Source organism: Ambystoma mexicanum, chromosome 11, assembly GCF_040938575.1.
Source record: "Ambystoma mexicanum isolate Mex_15411 chromosome 11, UKY_AmexF1_1, whole genome shotgun sequence".
NCBI lineage: Eukaryota > Metazoa > Chordata > Amphibia > Caudata > Ambystomatidae > Ambystoma > Ambystoma mexicanum.
In genome coordinates, this window is record NC_090934.1 from 691,763,095 (window position 1) to 691,783,771 (window position 20,677).

The 20,677-nt window shown below is 46.7% G+C and overlaps 1 protein-coding gene across 1 annotated transcript in view; it reads left to right on the plus strand.

The window, feature by feature from the left end:
• Positions 1-3,577: 3,577 nt before the first annotated feature.
• Positions 3,578-20,677, plus strand: part of RCN1 (reticulocalbin 1) — a 162,165-nt gene continuing 145,065 nt past the window's right edge. Inside the window, exon 1 of the mRNA XM_069623559.1 lies at positions 3,578-4,115. Within this exon, the coding sequence (XP_069479660.1) occupies positions 3,904-4,115 (212 nt within the window). The 5' untranslated portion in view covers positions 3,578-3,903. The remainder of the gene's footprint in view (positions 4,116-20,677) is intronic.

The following is a 20,677-nucleotide window of genomic DNA, read 5'->3' on the forward strand; positions in this document are numbered from 1 at the left end:
CAGTTCTTCCATTTGACGATGTTCTTCCATCGATGGTTTTTTGAAAAATGTGGCTACTGAGTTTGCGTGATGCGTGTTCACTTTTAGTCTGGATACGGCTTTCCTCACCACTCTTTTAGTTTGTACACCAAACGTGTTTTTCTGGGACGTTTTTCCCATCGCTGGTAGTGACTTTGGCTTGCTACCTCTTTGTTTGTGACCCGATTTCGTTGGAGAGTTGTTTGATGGCAATTTCCTTGTTGTTTTCCCCACCCCAGCCCCATGAGGTTTATTAGGTGCTGGTGAGTGACAAATATTTTTGGGATTGTTATCACTGAAATCAACCTCCTTTTCTGTGTTTACTGGTTCTTCTTTATCGGTCTCCTGATGTTGCTTGTTTTCTTCTAGAAAAGGTTCATCCAAGACAATCATTGTGTTTGGACTCTTCGAGTCACATGTTTTTTTTTTGTTGCATGCAGGCAAAGAAACGTGATTTTGGGGATAGCTGTCACCAAGTTCATCCCTCAATTCCGCAATCATTGTTTCCTTTATTGGACTCTCCCCAATATTCATACTTTCTTCTAAAAACGATTTGTCCGTTACTGTCATAGTGTCCGGACTCTTCAGGTCGGGACATGACCTTGGAGAGTAGACCTCTATGGCAATATTTATTAGGGAGTTTGTATTTACAGTCTCTGTTGGCGCCCGTTGTTCAACCTGAAGAGCCTCCCTGGACTCCTCGCTGCCTGTTACATTCAAACTAGCGGGCAGCTCCGCTGTAGTTCCGGAAGCAGTGCGCGTGGCTCCCCCCCCGACGTCTGCTTTGTGTTCCGTGAGGCTCGCCTGCAGCGTGAACACTTCCCCGGCGTCGGCCGCCTTCGTTCCCCCCTCCGAGGCCTCCAGATTCGGTTCACTTTCAACGCCCCCTCCTCCCTCGCCACCTCTTCCACAGTCTTCCCAGATGCTTCTCCTCCCAGACGGGGACTCAAAGGCTGCGGATGCTGCGGTGGCTCGACCACGAACAACCCACCATTTAGAGCCCCCACTGCCCCCTCTCCTCTGTCCGGTAGATTGGCCGCACGGGGCTTCTCTACAGTGGAGGGAGAAAGGGGAGTTTCTTGCCCAACGGGGGGGGCGCATGTGTTTTCTCCTTCTGGGGGTCTGCCCGATGGTTTTGCGGGGGAGATGCTAGGAGAGGGGGTGGGCCCCTAGGGAGAGTGACATCAATGTTTAAAGTTTTTTCCGAACATTTAGGATCACGCAGGCCCATACCTGAGAGTTCCTGTGTAGTCGCTGCCATTGCAGATGATGCGGGAACAGGTCGGCGTTGGCGTGTAGGTTTTTTCAGGGGGCTCCTCAGGTCCAAGACTGAGTCCTCTCGACTCAATCGGCTGCTTGCAAGGACCGCCCAGCCTCCTCCATGGTGTCCGGGAGGTCAGGGGAAGCCTCCGCTCCCCGTGCTTCCACGGACTGCCACAGACTGCTTCCAACCTCAGTTTCCAAACTCTGCGTCCCCTCCGCGGACTGAGGTGGGTTTTTGTAGATTGTGTCCACCCACAAGCACAGTAGAGATAGAGAGCAGACTTGACCATACGGTGACTGCCACAGACTGCTTCCAACCTCAGCTTCCAAACTCTGCACAAAATTTACTTATGCACATGCAGTAATAGCAGTTTGCAGAAGTTTCATTGAGTAATTCAATATACTGGTTCAGTCCAGGACAACTTTTGTGTTTATACCTTCCTTATCTAGCCCTTTGCTCAGCCACCTCCAACTCTCTGAGGGTCAGAGGATTCTCCAGGCAGAGAGTGGGTGGTAATTCTATCTCCTCTGCAGGTGTCTCCCTCTGGAACGGCCCCTAACAAACTTCAGCTGGACTACCTGACGTTCTGTAAGCAGCTCAAGACCTTCCTTTTCGCTTCTGCTTTCTCTCTCTCTCCCCTGCTGACATACCTGTCTGCTGCACTGACTAGTTGCCTGGCTACCCTCAGAATCTCATGGAAATCAGGCTCCTCCACAACCAGTAGCCTCTGCACTGCCTCTGGGCCTACCTCACACTTGGGGCTGTATCTGTAACCCTACAGTTCCCTGCCTCCTAGCACTTACCCAGAGCTGAGCTGGCCTGCCTGCACTTCTTAGAGAAATGCTGCCCTGATTGCACTTCCCCTTTCCCTCCCCCTTGCACTTCTCCTCTCCCTCTCCTCCCTGCACTTGCACAATCTGAATGACACAAGGCCTAGTAAGATCGTTTGTTTGTCCTCCCTCTGTCTCCCCTACCTTATCTTGTTGTGCCTAGAAACACTTGTGTACAGGCACATTATAAATGACTCATATCATATCATATATCATAGTTTGTTGTCCCTGTTTTTTTTTTCAGTTAAAAAACAAAGAAAGCAGGGAGAAGTGATCAATTACAAAACATAAGGTTACTATATAAAACATTAACAATGTATAAATATTGGGTATGCCAATGTTAAGCAGGTGAGAGAATGTAATGAAGGCCTACACAAATTGAGATAAAGAAATGCATGTTGTGATACAGTGCCAGCCATGTGCACTGTAACACCTTCACATTATTGCTCTGATTGGAAAGCGTTACAATTGTAGTCTGCTCCAGCCATGATCTACAGGTTGCAACCAGAAACAGAATTCGTTCTCCATACATTGAAAAGGCATACATGACCAAGGAAAGTAATCTGTCAATTAATGTAGATGTTTGTAGGCCAGCAGATGCGGCACGATAAGGCAAATAATTACTTATGTCGTAGTCGACAATATCTCCCCTCCTTGCTTTGAGCTCTAGGCTCTGATCTATTTGTCTTCTATACCGTAGCAAAGGTCCTTGTCTTCTCTTGTATTCTATTGCTTTGAAATTACACAAAAATTAATGTTTTGTGGGGAAAATACTTAACGCTTGGAAATGTGCATAGAACTAGGATGTTTCCGCCCCTATGCAGAACAAGGGAAATCCTCTTAGCAATATTCAGGGGGCCACTTGGAGGAATGGTACTTTAAAACATTTGAGTAACATGTATGCAATAGACTATACATGGGCATATTTCGACCTAGTCAGCAAAGCGTGCAAACGAAAACACTTCAATGCAATAACCATATCAGCTTGTGTTGATGAGGTTGGCCGACCGAGGCCCTTAAGTCTCTGGCGCAGGTCCATTCTCCCATGAAATCCTGCCTATGTCGCTGTTGGCACCGGCTATCCCTGGAAAAACACAATTTACAATGAAAAGATATACACATTGGGATTTGTAAGCCAGTAATTGCAATGACAAACACCCCAAACTACATGTCCCCGAATGCAAAGTGTTACTGGATGGAAAGTCAAGACTGGCTCAATGTGTATCACATGGGAGACCTCCCGTCGACAGTCACGCTGCAGGGTGCTTCAGCGCGGCTCGTGCACCAATGCTAGCACTTGACGGTTCTATTCTGCAATTTCCAGGCAGTGAACTAGCAGACTGCCACCTCGTACGAAACTTTACACCAGCATCTCATGTTCTTCGTGCTGTTCCTCGGTGCGTGCGACCCGGCTGCAACGTGGCGTCCTGGCCCCTCCTAGCTGACCAATAGCAATCCTTCTAACAGCCGAGCCCGCTCCTCGAGTCTAGCTGTCAACATGCCACGGATTGGTTGAGTCCGAGAAGGGCAAAACTTTGGTGAAGTTCTGCACAGTGTGTAACGTGGATAGGAGTAGCTTTCTGGCTAGTTGTGCATGCCTGAGATTCGGGATGAAGATATTTTAACGGCTTCGAAAACGAGGTTCAATGCATAGGGGGCAAAGCTGAGACCAGCGCTATTGTTACCCTGGGAGCTTTATAAACACTGTCTCACGGAACTTTCTCCCTTCGGCTCGAGTGGTTGCTGGTCAGCTCGCGAGGAGGGGGTGTGCCCCATTCGTCTCGCGTAAAAATGGGGATCTGGTGCCTGCTGCTGCTCTGTACTGGCGGGGTGATCAGCAAGCCCACGCACCGCAGGGACAGGATCCGCCCGGACCTGGAACTTCGTGACCTGCTGCACGACGACAACCAGAGCTTCCAGTACGACCACGAAGCCTTCCTGGGCAGGGAGGACTCCAGGACGTTCGACCAGCTAAGCCCGGAGGAAAGCAGGGATAAACTAGGGTAAGGATACACGCCACCTGTACGTCTGAAAGAGACGCCCCGCACTGGTACCGCAAAAGGACCAAGTTACATACACTTTCATTGTCCTCATCCAGTGCATTTCAGTGGTGGGAGACATCCTTCCTTTGCTTGGCGATCGGATGATGTCATGTCACGTTTCATTTAATTCCGGGGCCTTAGTCTTATTTGATTTTAACTTAACACATTGGACTTAAGCACTTGATGTCGCTGGGGTGCAGCAGTAATGCCTAGGAATAAATGCGTTGCCCTGATGGGAGGGAGTCACCTGGCGACCCTCGTGTGGTAATGATTGAATGCCCACGTTGCAATCGCAGTTGGTTATATTCTGAGCTAAACGATGTATTGTTTTGTAGTTATGTGATTAAGCTGTTCAAAATGTGTTTATCTGTAGGATATGGTATACCACAGCTATGTGGCAGTGCCGTCCTCTGATCCTTTTGAATATGGGCTTGGCCATGGCCCTGAACTAGTAGCAAACATTGACGTTTTTATTAAGGTGACAGTGCAAATCCAGGCAGAGAGAAGTTGCGCTCTAAGGTGGGCCAGGGTGGAGTCTCCCTTGAGTGTGGTGATAACGTGGCAGAGAGCAGAGCCAGCGAGAGGGGCGATGCAGACGCTGTAGGCGTGGGCTTTTGGCCCCCTGGAGGCAGCCACAGTCGGAGCCCTGCGTCCCGATCGCGTATAGTATCAGAATTGGGTGTGGCGGGGTACGCGTTTCATCGCACCAGAGAATGTTTAAGATGATCGAAAAAGATGCTGACTACGTGTACTGCAGGGTTTGAATCGGGAGATGTTTTGGAGTATTCCAGTATCATTTCTGTTGGGGTGCATGAGCGTGCTTTCCATTCATAAGAAAGTGGGCACAGGTCTATATCGCCATTGAAAACCTTTACGAAAACACGCTTCTGTTTCTTGACTCTGTGTATTATTCTTTGTTTTTCCCCATCGAGGTGTATTCGCTTCTCGTAGAGCAGAAAGAATGCGGTCAGCTATGCACTTTTTCTATTCTAAATGCTCCTCGGGTGTTCTAGGGTGGCGGCAGTGCTGCCCTTTCATTCATGCCCCTCAGTCTGTCTCCATGGAGGGTAACGCCAGAGGCAGTTGCCTGGCTTTTTAAAATAATGTTATAATACGTGAAAGGATGTCCTCGCCAAGAGGGTGAGCTACACGGGTCTTCGTACCGGCATGCATTAGGCGAAGTCTCCACACCGCACCAGACTTGCACACTTTTCCTTTGCCACCATTTTCTTACCTGTCTTTTTTTTTCATCACACGCCTTTGCAGGGCGAAGAGGGAGATAAAACGCGTGCTGTTTAGATGTCATGCCAGCCTGACACCGTTTTGCAGTCCTGGGTTTTCAATTAACAATAAAATGATTGGTCTATAGTGCTTAAGTGCAGTTTCTTTAATTGAGATAACCAAGACAACTCCCAGCATTATTTGTTTTACATAAAAACCCAGAGCTAACCATTCCTACAAGTTACTGTAATGCAATAAACTTGGCAGCTGCAACCATCTGTAGAAGCCTACCGTCCTGAAAATCAACTTCACTTAGCCTTGCGCTTTACGACTTCTCTTAATGTCCTCTTCACCACGCCTTATCTTTTTCCTTTACTAGCCGGTTCTCTCTACTGGTCCCTAGCAGTGCCACTCCTACTGTCCTTTACTTTGTTCTTTGGTCCTATCTGTCCCCATAACCTAGTGTCTTCCTTCACCAAATTAGCCTCTAAGTAGTAGTAGTAGTTTGTCATTTATAAAGCGCCTTTATCCCATTCACTTGTCCTCGTTGCACTTGTGTGGGGACGTCCTCGGGGGGACTGAAGTCCAAGTAATGGGAAAATTGTCAAAGGATTAGAATGCGTGTGTGCATTTGGCCAATATAGGGAGTTAGTTGAGATGGCCGAGCTCCAGTAAGCTACCCATGAAGGGCAGGCATGTGGATGGGTGCTGAGGAGGTCAGGAAAGTGCACAAGTGCAAGAGACTCGGTATGTGTCCAGAATTTTGTTACAGGTCATCTGCACATTCTAATGCATGTGGGTGGGGACTGGGGAGCCGTACCTGTGGCAGATGTGTTGTGCGAATATGTGCCTTAAGGCACAGATCGGGCTTTGTCTTTGGTGTAGCTGTGTGATCAGATCGACTGTATAATAGGCAGGCTGCTCTCCTAAATCTTGCAGGTGCAATAGACCGGCCACCCTCACAAAGTCCTCCAAGTGCCATAGACAGGTCATCCTAATAAGTCTTCCAGGTGCAATAATCGGGCCTTCATCATATATCTTCTTAGTCCAATATCAACATGTCTTATTGCGCAGTTCGTTGGCCATCCTCACAAATTTCCAAGTGCAACAGCCAGGCTCACGTCATGAGTCCCCTAGGAGCAATACCTGGACTAGGTGCAATATACTAGGTATGCCAATACATCTTCCTGTGGAATAAGCAGGCTACCCTCATGAATCGTCACATACTGTATACAGTCTGTCCTCATCCCTCCACTCTGTGATTTGCATTTGTTGTTGCTGGCCGCTTCCAAGTCCTGACTGTTCTGCGAGGTCTACTTTACCTTGCTGCGGGTTATATTCTGGATGCTAACTAAACTGTGACCGAGGCATATGCTGCTATGAAGAATGAGAGCGGGGAGGGCTGGAGCTTCTGGTTGCCATAGGGCCCAACACTTACATTCGTTGTGCTTGTTCGCTCCTATGTGTTTTAAAACTCCATATTGTTTACTTTAACATGGCGGCCAGCGGCTTGCACGGGCCAGCTTCTGCCATTTTATATATTCAATACTGCTTAACAGACTCGAGGAAGATCAGGTTTCACTGTGTTATTGCAGTGGTTCGGGCGGAAATTAGAATGGAATCAATCAGTTTATCACGCTCCTTTATTATCGTGTGTTTAGATGATTACGGTAATCTTTACTGTTCAGGTGTTGCCTTTTCACTTCCTCCCTCCTCTCTTAAATCCCACAGTTGCTGAAATTGGTGATTAGGGCCCTTGTGAGTCCTCCTGGGTCCTGGCCGCCCACACCCAATCGCCTACAGCCTCCACCCCTCCCAGCACTTTGCCTTGGCACCCACTGACATAAGCCACCACAGGCCTGCACTTATTTATTTATTAGCGGCTGACTACTCCACCTAGGCACGCACAGCTGCTCACTCCCTAGCAATTCCCCTTTGGATACACCTAGCGCTTACCCACCACTCCTCATCAGTTCTCTCTCTCGGCACTTGCACCGTCTGAATGCTCACAAGGCCTACTAGGTCCGCCTCTGTCTTTCATGTATAAGTGCCTTACAAATGCACAATAAATAAATACATACATAATGCAAGTAAATGCTTGGGTTACCATCCCATCATGGCGGCTAGTGGCTCTCCAATGCCAGCTTACGTTTTGTGTGTGTGTGTGTGTATGTATATATATATATCGGATACGCGATGGTTGAAATGTAAATTACCAGTGCTCCGCCCACTGTGAGACTAGGACACAGGACAATATGTACGTGTTTAATGTATTCTAACACAGGTTCTGTCCATTGTTTAGACACATCTCTGCATTGTTAGTTTCAAAGTGTCTTGAGGCTCAACAGGTAACATTGTAGTGTTCGTTTCTGTTGTGGCTGTGTTAGGGAGAATTCTCAAGAATGTGCTAATCTCTCTTACCTTTTGGGACCCCCAGCAACTTTGCTGGATTTCTAGGATTTGTTTTTTACCCGGAAAGAGTGTGAGCCTTTTTTCCCACTCTTCTATGTATTTTGATGTGTGTTTTACTTTTGTGTTCTTTGGTTATGGAGTTTCAAAACAACTCCAGAGGCATATCTTTTTCTGTGTGTCACACAGCACCTTCAGTGTAGTGGCACAGGGATGTCTTTCAGACTTCCCAAGGTTTAAATACCTTCTCTGGGACTGACTACTGTCTGCCAGAGCATGTCAAGTAAAACTGACTTTACTAGTCTCTTTAAATTTACAGATCCAGTCCACACTATCTTCCTGTAGAGTGCTGGAGGGGTTGCCTAGCCTAGTCAAAACACTCATGTAACAGTTAAATGTTACCCTGTCCTACTTTAAATGGCTGGTGCAAGTAGTTTAGATCAAACTACCATGATATTTCCAGACAGCGAACGGTAGCTAAAAATCGGGTCAGCCACGTTTTTCAATATGGCGCCCAAGACCTATCTGTAAAAACAGACTACGGTCATCTTTTTCGCCATTTCTTTTAGGAAAGGACCTTCTTGTGTTTGTCTTTGCCCACCAAACCAAGTTTGGTCACTTTGTTCATTGGCCTTTGGCGGGCTTCAGTGCTGAAGCCCTCCTCTGGCGCCAGGGTGTCTGGGGTGGACAGGATGTGAGGGAGCTGCCCAAAACTCCCTGTGCTTAGTCTCCTAGGAGACCTGAATGCACTCTGGCGTGATTGGCTGGCTGTCTGGCAAAGACAGCCTTCTTGCTGTTTGAGTGACAGCCAGGCTGGAATGAATGGGGGAAAACTGTTTAAAAGCAGGTCTCTGGGACTTTGCAAACCAATCTGATTCCTGGTTCAGTGTGACCGGGGGGGGGGGCTGGGGGGGTCCAGGAGAGGGGCGTGATATGAGTGGTACATCATTCAGAATAAAAAGCGTTTAGACAAAAATAAATAAGGATTTCAGTTGTGCATTACACGCTAGGCATTGACTTGGGTGTGTGCCGGATTGAAATCACGTACACTACCGGTGGTGGAAAATTGCACTTTTCAGATGCGTGGTAGCATGTTGTTTCTCAATAGGGTCATGATTGGCTTTTCTAGTCTTAGGCAATCTTTTCAGTTTGTGTGGCACTGCATACATTTTCACCTTATTGTTTTAGGTGCTTCAGCACGGTTTCATTAAAATGACTTACCCAGGCATTTTCCAATTGAGTCACATATCTGTGGCTTGTGTGGAACTTCCCACGTTCGCGCCAGTTGGACACTGGCTCTGGCAACTTCCTTAAACCATAGCCGTAAATTTTGTAGATAAGCTAAATGTACGAAACCAAAGTTTTTGTCACCTCTCTCGCTTTTGCAAATCCCAGTGCATGAACCCAGTGCATGAACATTTATTCCAATGTGTTCTTATGTGTTGTTTTTTTTGTTATTTGTTTTTTTAAATTTTATTTTGTCTCCCTTCATTTTTCTTTATGTGCATCCATGGGGATTTTTTGATTGTCCTATTTTTGTTTTTTCCATTCATTTTCTTGTTTTGTTTTGCTGGATTCATTTCTTTTATTTTGTAAATCAATTATTTTATTTTGTATATTTGATGTATAAATACGTCCTAATGCTGTAATATGTACAGCCTAGAGAAAGACCCAAAGGGTCTTCACACATGTTGGCCGAGTTACTCCAATTATTTAGATGGGCTATGTTACCCCAGCCATTTATATGTGTTCAATAAATACTTTCAAGCCAGCACAGTGAGACAGTCTTTCTATCATATGCCATAGGGGATAGCCAGGTTTTGAGGGCTTTCTGAAGGTGAGATAGTCTTCATTGCAGTGGATATGTAGTGGGAGGGAGTGCCAGATGGTGGGGGCATGGACGGACAAGGCAGCTAATCCCCATTCTGGTGCGGTTGTAAGGGGGGATCATGAGGAGTGCAGAACCAGATCTAAGGTTTCTAGTTGGTTTGTAGCGTGTGAGCTAGGTACAACAGCAATGCTCATCTTGCCCTCTCTCTTGCCAAACAAATGTAATTATTTTTAATCGGTGCTTGAAATGGAAAAAAAAGATGTGGAGGTACGCATCTGTCTAGGTTTAAGTGGGCAGGGGTCTGCCCCAGCAGGGTCTGGTAATTGCTCTTGGGCCCTGCCAGGCCTACCCATCACATCAATCTCAGCGTTCCTCTATATAGTTCTCCATTTTACTAAATTTCTATGTGTGCCACTTACTATTTCTCACTCTTCATGTTTCGCTCTTCGTGACTTGCTCTGTGTGCTTTTTTAATTTACCTGCCTGAACACTTCTTGCCCCACCTCTCCACCCCTTTCTATTATCACAAATATTTGTTAGCCACAAAGTGGCAACTCATTGCAAATAACCTGGTTGCACAGCACCAGACATGCAAACATTGCAAATTGCAGACCAGCGATCCAGAATGACACGACTGGGGGAATCTCTGATTTGATCGAATACAATCTGGACATCACAAATAGTTGTTTTTTCCCCCAACCACTGAACCCCCCCCCCCACCTCTCTACGGCATTGGATCACATTACATTGAATCCCATACTCCTACCTCCTGGCCCCTCCTACTCCCACTCACCTCCATTTAATCTGTACTCTTTTCTGGGGGGGGGGCTGCATCCCCCCATTATGTCTGAGACCCAGCCCACCTGATGCCCCCTGACTTCCACAGTCCCTCTAAACCCACTCAATGCCCCTTACTCTCTTTCCGTTCCAAATCTCCACACCCCGGTTCACGCCGTGAACACCGGATCCAGAAAGCAGAGTGCACATAGGCTCATCCCATGTTCACTGGCGGGCCAGTCTGTGGCCCATGGGTAGGCCTACTCCTGTTTGGAGAGGATGGATTTGACAAGTCCATCTTCGCAGTATATTGGTAGAACCAGAATTGGTTCATGATGGATACCAAAACACTGTCTCGCTGAACTTGCACCCCTTGACTCGAGTGGCTTCAGGTCAGGACGTGAGCGGAGGTGTGCCTCATGTGTCTGGTACAGACGGGGATCTGGTGCCTGCTGCTGCTCTGTTCTGGGGGAGTGGGGTGATCAGCAAGCCCATTTACCGGCCAGACCTGGATGTAGTGAAACATGATGTAGTGGAGCTGGGCAGAGCTACTGTTCGAAGTGATGGCATGCGACATACTGGAGGCAGTGTGAGACAAGGTGTGAGCATGTCGATACTTCAAACACACAGGTTCTGCAGGACAACGCATGAAACCCTCCAATAGATGCCACTTCACCATCAGTGCACAGGAGCGTTTTGTACCAGGTGTAGATGCTGACTGTCCCCAACGCATAACCAGGAGGCCCCTCTGCCAGCATTGCCCCACTTTCAAGCAGGTTCTCCCCAAACCAGATTATGGGGGCTGTCCTACGTTCATGGCTTTTCTGTGCAAAGAAAGCAAGGAAACTGCTCTAAACAATACATGCGAACATTGCCTCTGTAATCACATGTCCATGCTGCTAGCCCCCCCCCAAAAAAAACCTGTATGAACAGTATATGCCAGCACTGCCTACCTTTTTATGCAGCTGGTGCCAAAATAAAATCCTGTAGTCTGTCTCAAGAAATGACCTTGCTACCCCATTTATGCATCCCAGTGCCTCATTCAGTGCCTCCAACTGCACCTTGCCACACACACGTACACACACACGTGCATGCAAACGTACATGTGAAAAAAAATGTTTTAAACAGAATTTATTTCCCTTTGGTTTGAGCCTTAAAGCCAGGAATGGTTAATTATTTCACAACTGACATTGTGAAACTTGAGATTTTCAACAACTGTCTTATAAGTTCAAGAGTTACACCCTCCCCATAAGAGCCTTTTATGATAAATCCATGTGCTTGTAGTCATCAATTGACAAGTATGCATCATGTACACAACATTTGCACGTCAAATAAAACCATCTGTAAAACTTTAGAGGAGATGAGGTTGTTGTTGTTGAGGAAAAGTCTACGCCTGCATTGCTTGCCATGTCTACTGCCAAGTGCGTAACTATATTGTCATTTCTGTGGGTGTAGGGGTAGACCAATGCTTCACATTGTGTGGGATGGGCTACGTGCATTTTTTTTTTTTTTTAGTGTGTGGATTCTGCCACTCTTGAGGGCTGTCGCTCTTGAGGATTTACATTGCAGTTGATCTACAGTGAGAAACTATTTGCCCAGTAACACACGCTTTGGTCAAGCAGTGAAGCAGAGATTTTAACCCACTTTGCAATTTAAGAACTTACACGTTCTTTTTTTTTTTTTTAGCTTTACTTGGTACAAACGTGGAACCTTTGACTTTCAAGGAGTACAATAATCCTTAGAGATATTACTTGCAAAATGCACACATTACATAGTAAAGTAACCTGGCAATATGTCAGTCCTAATAGAACCATGTTAAGCCAGGACACTATATTTTTGGATTCATTTCCACATACTGACTGGAAAACTACGAGTCCTAGAAAGCAAAAAACCTCCTCTTGTTTACAACACTGTACTTTTAAAACGCACACTAGAAGAAGTTGTGTAGTAAGGTAAATCGGGCATATAGAATTGTTCTCACAACTTGAAGGTTGCTCATAAGCATGATGTTATGAACACTTGATTTTCCACAAAGCAGATGCTTATTCTTTAATGTTAAACTGGTAGACTTCATGGGTATACTTGAATGTTGGAAAGGGGCTTTATTGTGTTGCTCACTTTAATTGTCTTGGTATCAGACTATTTGGGAGGTAACTTGAGGAGTGTGGCAGAGTATTTTCATTTGGGAATGTCCCATCACTGTGACAATTGATTAAACAATCAAAGCTAAGAAAGGCTCTGCTAACAAAACAAGTTTGCCAAAAGTAGTTGAGAGGCAGACTGTAAGGTGCATTCTGTCCTGCTTCATGCTGCTCTCACAAAGGCACAGGACCAGCCTTTGAGGGACTGCCGGGTTGGGCAGGTTGGTGGGCGGCTGGGGGCTGGAGTGAGTTGGTGGCGCCCAGAGGATGCCTGATGAAACTGTTTCCCCAGTAGGGGCGAATCCTGCTTCGCAGGCTCCTATCCAGCAGGGTGTTGGGTGGGGGGGGGGTTCTGTGGCATGAAAGGCCCCCATAAAGGGGAGGCAAAGGGGCACGATTATCTGCTTCGCCCTCCAGGATTTAGTGCCTCTATGCTCCCACCATCCGGACCCACGCCGACTCGACCGTCGGCATCATTGTGCCTTCTGGACTTCCTGAAGCCCGTTGCCTGCCCGCCTTGATGCTGCTGTTCCTGTGTCGGTGATCCGAATAAGCAAACTACAGAGGTTTCTGGTGAGCCGGCTTTGGAGGCAGCAGGCAGTGAGGTAAGGTGCAGGGGGGGTGAAGGGGAGGTTGGGAGGTGGTCGCAGTGGTGTGGATCGTGTCGCTTAAGTGTTTTGGGGATGATGCAGGGAGCAGAGAGGGAAAATGGATGGAGTAGCGGGCTCAGCAGGGATTGTATAGTTGCTGATACCGTCTTGTGTCCCATCCTGTAGCTGTGTGTGGATACGGGGGTTGCGGGGGTTTAGCGGGCTGCTGGGTTATACAGCAAGTTCTTGAGGATTTTCGGTGGGTGAACAAATTACTTTCTGTGCAACTTTGAACGCTGCGTTGTTTTCTTTGCATGCAAACAGTTTACTTTGTCACGGCTCTTAGCACGTTATGCTGGACTATAACCTGATAGAAACAAAGTGTTTATATGTCTGTGGGGAATTATTTACTGTTACATGGCAGTAAGTCTCATTGATTTCCTTGAGTGAGAGCTGATTGTCTTGTTTGGGAGGTGGCACGGACCGGTGGGTTTGTGCCCCTGTGGCAGGTGGGGGGAGGTTTAGGTGAACACTGAGATCCCCTTCCTGGGGACTCTGGAGCTGGAATAGTGTGAGGGGGAGGACGAAGGACTCCATCATAATTGGTGAACAGCCACTGGAGGGTCCTGGCGGTGGAGGAGTTGAGGGGGGGGTTGGATCAGGGAGCAGTTTGGGTCGGTGCAAAAGGTCTTCGTCCTGGTATTGCCCCCCCCCCCCCCAGAGAGGGCATGGTGGGCAGGGGATAGGGCTTCATCGCTATGCACCACCCTGGGTGTGGGGGTCGTGGTCACCATCAGTGGTAAGATGGTTATGGCAGGTTGTGTTTTTAAGTAGCATTTTTGGTGTTATTATATGTGATGTGTTTAATAGGAATTTGGCCGAGTGGCGTCAAAAGAGATTGTGTCAAGTGTGTTCACTCCTGCCCCAGCATTGACCCCTGCAGAGCCCACTAAGGCAAAGGACCTACCTTTGCTGGGTTGGGTGAGACAGAGTGAGATGGTGGCCTCCCGAGGACCCCTGATGAAACTAGTTCTCCAATAGGAGGTCAGGCCGGCTTAATGGGATCTGGACCGGCAGGTGGGTGCAGGGGGGGTGCAGTGGTATGAGAGGCCCCTATAAAGAGGAGGCAAAGGGACACAGCTCTCGGCCTCACCCTGGGGATTTTGCCCCATGTGCTCACGCCATCCGGACCCTTGCCGACTTGCCCACCGGCATCGTTGTGCCTCTTCCATCCCACCCACCTTGAATTTTGGAGTTTGGGAGGTGGTGGTTGCAGGTGGGGGAGGACCATGTGGACACCGAGATCCCCTTCCGGGAGACTCCGGAGCTGGGATAGTGTGTGGGGGAGGTTGTAGGATGCCCCCATCATAATTGGTGAACACCCACAGGGGGTCCCGGTGCGGGAGTGGGCAATGGGGAGGGAGGGGGCCGATCAGGGGGCAGTTTAGGCCAGTGACAAAGGGTCTGCCTCCTGGTATCACCCCGCCCCCTAGAGAAGCACACAGTGGGGTGGGGGTAGGCCCTCACCACCATGCGCTGCCCTGCGGAAAGAGGTGGCGGTTGTCAGTGTTAAGATGGTTATTGCGTGTTGTGTTTTTAAATCACATATTTGCTGTTATTATATGTGATGTGGCATCCAAAGAGATTGTGTTCACACCTGCCCTGGCACTGTTCCCCTGCAGAGCCCATGGTGAGTAGTTCCATTGAACAATTTGCTGGACGTACCTAGAAAGAAAGAAAGACAGTCTGAAAAGTTTGCCGCCAGGATGCCTGTTGAATGAGTGCATGCTTTATGACAGCCACTGGTTGAGGAAGCAGCTGTAAACAAAATAAAAGTCCTGAACCTCTCAGAAATGTTTCCATTTTCTGCATTCAGGAGACCTGTGCAGGGGTAAGCTGCCCCCTTAGCCACGTGGTCTGTATGCTACTGACTAAATCTAAGTTTGCATCTGTTCTATTTCCAGCTTTCAGAATACGGATTATCTGATGGTTAGAAGTGCCCTAAAGAAATCGGAGGTGAGAAGGCCAGAGGGGCATGGCAGGGGGAATCCTATTTGATGGCATGAGTGAGTCCGTCCTGGAATGCCTTGGCTGATGCAGCCTTTGTTTTAACTTGTGCAGGTGGCCTGGCAGCCTAATTTATTTATACGTTTGTAATGTGCCAAAGCCCACAGGCATCAAGGCGTGGCGAAACAAAGCTTGAATAATGCAGCAATAAGGTCCCATAAGGAGCCATGATGTACTAAATTAGCAGAAAAGATTGGTTTTCATAGTTTATTTAAAGGCCAGTAAATTTCTCACATCGTAGATCTGTAGGCAACTTATTCCAAGCTATTGCAGCTTTGAATGGGTAAGAACTTTCTTTTCTCTTCACGCGACATGCTCTTGGTCGTTGCAATCGCATAGTGTTTTTAGACCTAGTATTTCTGACTGGGGCTTGTACAGAAATACGTATATTTTGAGGTAGCTAGGTGCATCACCAAACAAACATTTATGGGTCAGAACATTCATTTTGTACTCCATTCCGGCTTCGACAGGAAGCCAGTATAGAGCTCTCCTGTGTTGTGAGATGTGCTCGGGTTTAGCTACACCCCTACCCATCCGTACTGCATCATTTTGCAAGATCTGTAATCTCTTGATGCAGTGTTTACTTGCTCCACCCAGTAGCTTGTTACAATAGTCTAATCTTGATAAGACTAGTGCTCTTACCAATGTGGTGCAATTAGCTGTTGAGACGAACGGTTTTATTCAGCGAATAAGCCTGTGGTAATGAATGTTTCTTGTCACATTGGCAACCTGGGCATCAGCTCTAAGAGTTGCCTCAATAGTAACCCCGAATGTTTTGATGCTGTTTACAGTGTGGATCACATGTTGGTCAATGCACCACTTTTCATAGGCTACCCCTGTTTACTTCTTGCTTTATAAGAGCCGAAGATCAGGAGTTCTGTCTTTTGGCCATTTAGACAAAGGCTCTTGTGCATCATCCAAGTGTGAATTTTTCGATAGGTAGACGTAATCAATTTTGTGTCCTTATCATGGTCTCCCCTTAGTCTAAATAATAGCTGAGTATGGTCCGCATAGTTTGTGAAGTACAATTCCAGGGACTCAAGTAGGTTGCATAATGATCTACAAAATACATTAAAAAGAGCGGGCAACAAACAGGCTCCCTGTTGGACACCACAAGTGATCTTTTCTGATTCAGAAGATGTATTTTACCAAGTAATTTTCAATTTCCTGTCGCTTAGGAATGCTTGAAACCATTTAACGGAATTAGAGGAACAGTTCCCACTTTCCTGAATGCATTTTGGCAGTTTGGCATGGTCGACAGGGTCGACCGCGCCGAGAGATCCAAAAGCATTAACAAACCGGCTTTTCCATCGTCCACTATGTGTACATTTCTGTCTGCAAATCTAACATGGCAGTTTCAGTACCATGGGCGGATCTAAAACCAGACTGATGTTGATGAAGAATAATGATGATGCTGTTAAGGACCACATCCAAGCTTGCTTGTCTCGTGGGGGTGAAGGGCATCGGAGCTCCGGGTGCAGTTTCCCACAGCAGAGGCTGCAGGAGCTATGCTGCCGTTTTCATTTTTCCCTTCCCATTTACTTACTTGAGTACCAGTACTCTCCTTCAACTTGGAGAAGTCCTGTACTCCATTTTGAGAAAAATTAGAAGTGCTGGCCCTGAGTGCTGTCTAAGAGCAGCCCATTTAAAGCAAAGTCTCTATTCTCTCCAAAATAACTTAACCAAATGCCACAATAATGCACCTGGTTGACCCATCATGCCTGCCACATATCTACATTGAATCTTGTTAGGGAGAATTCTCAGAAATGTGCCAATTCCCTCTGCCTTAGAGACCTCGAGCAACTTTGCTGGATTTTGAGGGCTTGATTTTTTTTTTTTAACCTGGATGGAGAGAGTGAGATCCTTTTTCCCAATCTCTCAAGTATTTTAATGTGATTTAGTACTGTTATTTTTTTTTTTATTTTTTTTTTTTTTTGGTTGTGTTTTCTACATAGGCATCGTCTTTTACCTTGTGTCACACAGCACCTTCAGTGCAGTGACACAGGGAAGTCTTTCAGATTTCCCCAAGGTTCAAATACCTTCTCTGGGATAAACTACAGTTTCCCAGAGCAGTAAAGTGAAATTGACTTTACTTACATTTGCAACTTTCTAGACCCAGCACACAATATCTTACAATAGGGTGCTGGAGGGGTTACCTAGTATCCCCTTTGTCTAGCTTCTCATGTAACATTTTTGTTACCCTTTCTCTGGGAATGGATGGTGGCAGTGGTTTACTTTTTACTACCATTATGGGATTTTACCACGGCCTGTGTTTGCAGCCACGGTAAAACACCCATGGGTGCCATTTTTGTCAAAATGTTCCCGGTCTTCTTTTTTTTGCCATTTCTTTGTGAAAAGGTCCTTCTTGAGATTTACTCTGCATTACAAACCAGGTTTGGTCCCTTTGTTCGTCTTGTCTTTGGTGGCTCCAGGGTGTCTGGCGGGGGCAGGAAGTGAGGGAGGTGCCCAAACTCCCTGTGCTTAGTCTCCTAGGAGACCCAAATGCACTCTTCGGTGATTGGCCAGCTGGCTGTCCGGCAAGGACAGCCACCCTGCTGGGTGACTGACAGCTAGGCTGGAATGATTGGGAGCAAGCTGCATAAAAGGCAAGGCTTTTTGGCTTGGGAGGCAGTCGACCACTGGATGAAGAAATCGAAAGAGAACTTGAAGAAGGCACCTGTTGCAACTCATGGACCGTTGGTTTGCCCGGTGAAGCCCTGCTGCTGTGCTGAAACTCCACTTTAGTATCAACAGAGAAGCTCCTGCCAGGATGACTTCTCCCAGTGAGTTGGTGGGACCAATCAACTCCAAAGTAAACCACTTGGACATCCCCTCGAGCTGGTTGAAATCCCACAGAGTTGCTGCTGGAAACCGAATAGCCAGGGAGAGTAACACCAGTTCATGTGCATTGCTTTTAAGCTGGCCAAGAGCTCCAGGAAGATACTCTGGACTCCCAGGAAGCAGGACTGAACGTGCCTGAGCCCCCTCAACAGAGTGAGGGACCCCAGAAGCAAGGAAAGCCCCATCTCGGCAGCCAGGAACCACAGTGGTGCTATTTGCGGTAGTCGCGAGGAGCTGAAACACCAAAGTGCCACTTGCTTGAATTTTGCTGGTTTGTGAGTGGTGACTGTCCCATTGCAGTGCAGGAGTCCCCAGAAGTCCTCCCTCTTGTCCCCACGAATGAGGCCCAGGAAAAGTGAGATCTGCAGAGCTGCACAGGAACAGAAGTCATCTGCTGCACTTTTTCTTCAATCCAAAGGTACTGTAAAGTCTGAGACACCTCTTGCTGTAGAGTTTCTTGCATCTTCTACTTCTCACAAATCTAACAGCTTGTGGCCCTACATTGATTCTTCTTTTTCTTCAAAGACTTCTACAAACATTGTGAAATGACTTTTCTTACCTGCAAAGAAGTGCTTCAGCTCATATAGACTTTTGCCCATTGACCTTGGCTTACCTGTTCCATTGAATACCTCTTGTTGGGGGATCCAAAAGTATTTGCCTGTTTTAAGAATATTTGTGATCTCTTGTATGTTCTTATAACCTTTTCCCTTTAACCTAATTCCTAAGTTCTTCTAAATGCAACAGTGATACATTAATGTCCCCAGCACCCTAGCTATTGAAGTCACCGGAGGGTGTAGGTTGTGTATGTGGGCCATCCCAAAAGGGTACTTGCTGATTTAGAAACTTAAGAGTGTGTGCTTTGAAATCTATTTGTGAGGTGTTTTATATTGCTCCCTTCTAAAGAAGGCTTACTCTAACTGACTGATAAATGCATTAATAATTGTTTTATCAAGAAACCTTGTGTGTAAGAGTTTATTTGAATACGTGTCACTGTGAATCTCAGTGTAACTCCCCTACAGTTCACATTGACCCCTCTTGAGATGAGCTTGGCTGCTCCACACGCTACCAACCTGTGTAGTGCAGACTTGTACCAAAGCGTGGGTTTCTATTGCCAGGAGGTCAGGGTAGTTGTAGTGCACCCAAAGGGTACTGCATACAATCTTGCCTAACAAATCTTCTGATTCCTAAAGCTGTTTGACAAAGTGGCGATAAAAATACATGATGAAAAACACCCTCGATTTTGGTAAACTTCAAAGTTTCTGTATGCTATGTTGCTGGAAATTAGAGCTGGGGGAGCCATGGATTTCATGGGTAGGGCCAAACCAGGGGCGAGCCAGGGCTGAGCCCAGGGTTCAGGCCTGGCTCTAGGGGACCACCATGTGACGATCCAATGAAATCCCTGGCTCCCCCAGAAAAAGGAAAAAATGTAGCGCAGCCTCGGTGAGCCACCATCAGGGCCACGTTTATTTGTTTTCATATGACGTCTGTCTTTCCAAAATGGAAAAAAATGGTCACATATGAAAAAAATGGGTATTTCATTCCATTTTGCACACGCTGCGAAGGCAAAATGAAAAGAAATGGTGAAATGTAATTGGCATTTGTTTTCCTTTTTGCCGTGCAGGCAAAATGGAAAGAATAGTCCACTGTAAAAAAGAAATGGTCAAATATGAAAAGAAAGGCATTTCTATTTTCTTTGTTGCCCTGTTCACTGGGCAGCCATGGTGGGGCCCGTGGCAGGCCAGTGGCATCCGGGTATAGCGGCCCGAAAGGAGGGTCGGGCTGGAGCCCCTGTTGGAACCCGGGCCTCGCCAGGCTCTCCCACCTCTACCGGAAATACGTGACCAACAATGCAGCCATTGTGGTTTTATGTAATTTTAATGTTTATTATACATCGACTAGAAGGGACGTTCATAACTTCCCCAGTACAAATTAATTCATGTACACATGAATTGATGTATGTGCTTTGATTGGTATTTCAAACTAGTTTCACACATCCTTGTTACATTTCAATGGAAGATGGTGGTACCTTCAGCCTGCACTTTATTTTAAAACTTTGGGCCAATTGTTTTTTGCCCTTGGCACTTGCACCTTCTACTCTTGCACTTCGCACCTCTGGTTAGTACCCCAGAAGGCGTTTGTTGTCTGTAAGATTTAGTGCAATGTCGCTCCTGTCTTAAAGGCACCGTTTGGCTACAACTGAGAACGTGTGCTATTCAAACGTTTGGATTCCTCGTTGACTGAGAATTGTATTGCTTATTTGACTTTTTTGGTTGTATGGTGAGGTTGGCTCACTTGGTGGCTCCATTTTATATGGGTTGTTTCTTGGATTGTTCTGTGAGTTTTATTGATTTTTACCTCCAAAAATTGTCAATTTGAAATTCATGTTCTTCCACTAGTATCCTCTTCTTCTATTTTCTTTTTTTTTAATTCAAAAATCTTCAGCCCTAAATGTACATGGAATCATCTGCCTACCCAAACATAATGGCCACATGTGTAGATTTATCCACATCTCCTATTTATCCGTATATCTTTAAGTACCTAAACATTTATGTTTTCCACACCAGGGTGAGGAAATATGTATACATGGTAAGTATGTTTTTGTTGTATCTTGACTAGAAGTTGTCCCATGGCATTAGTGCAACTCTT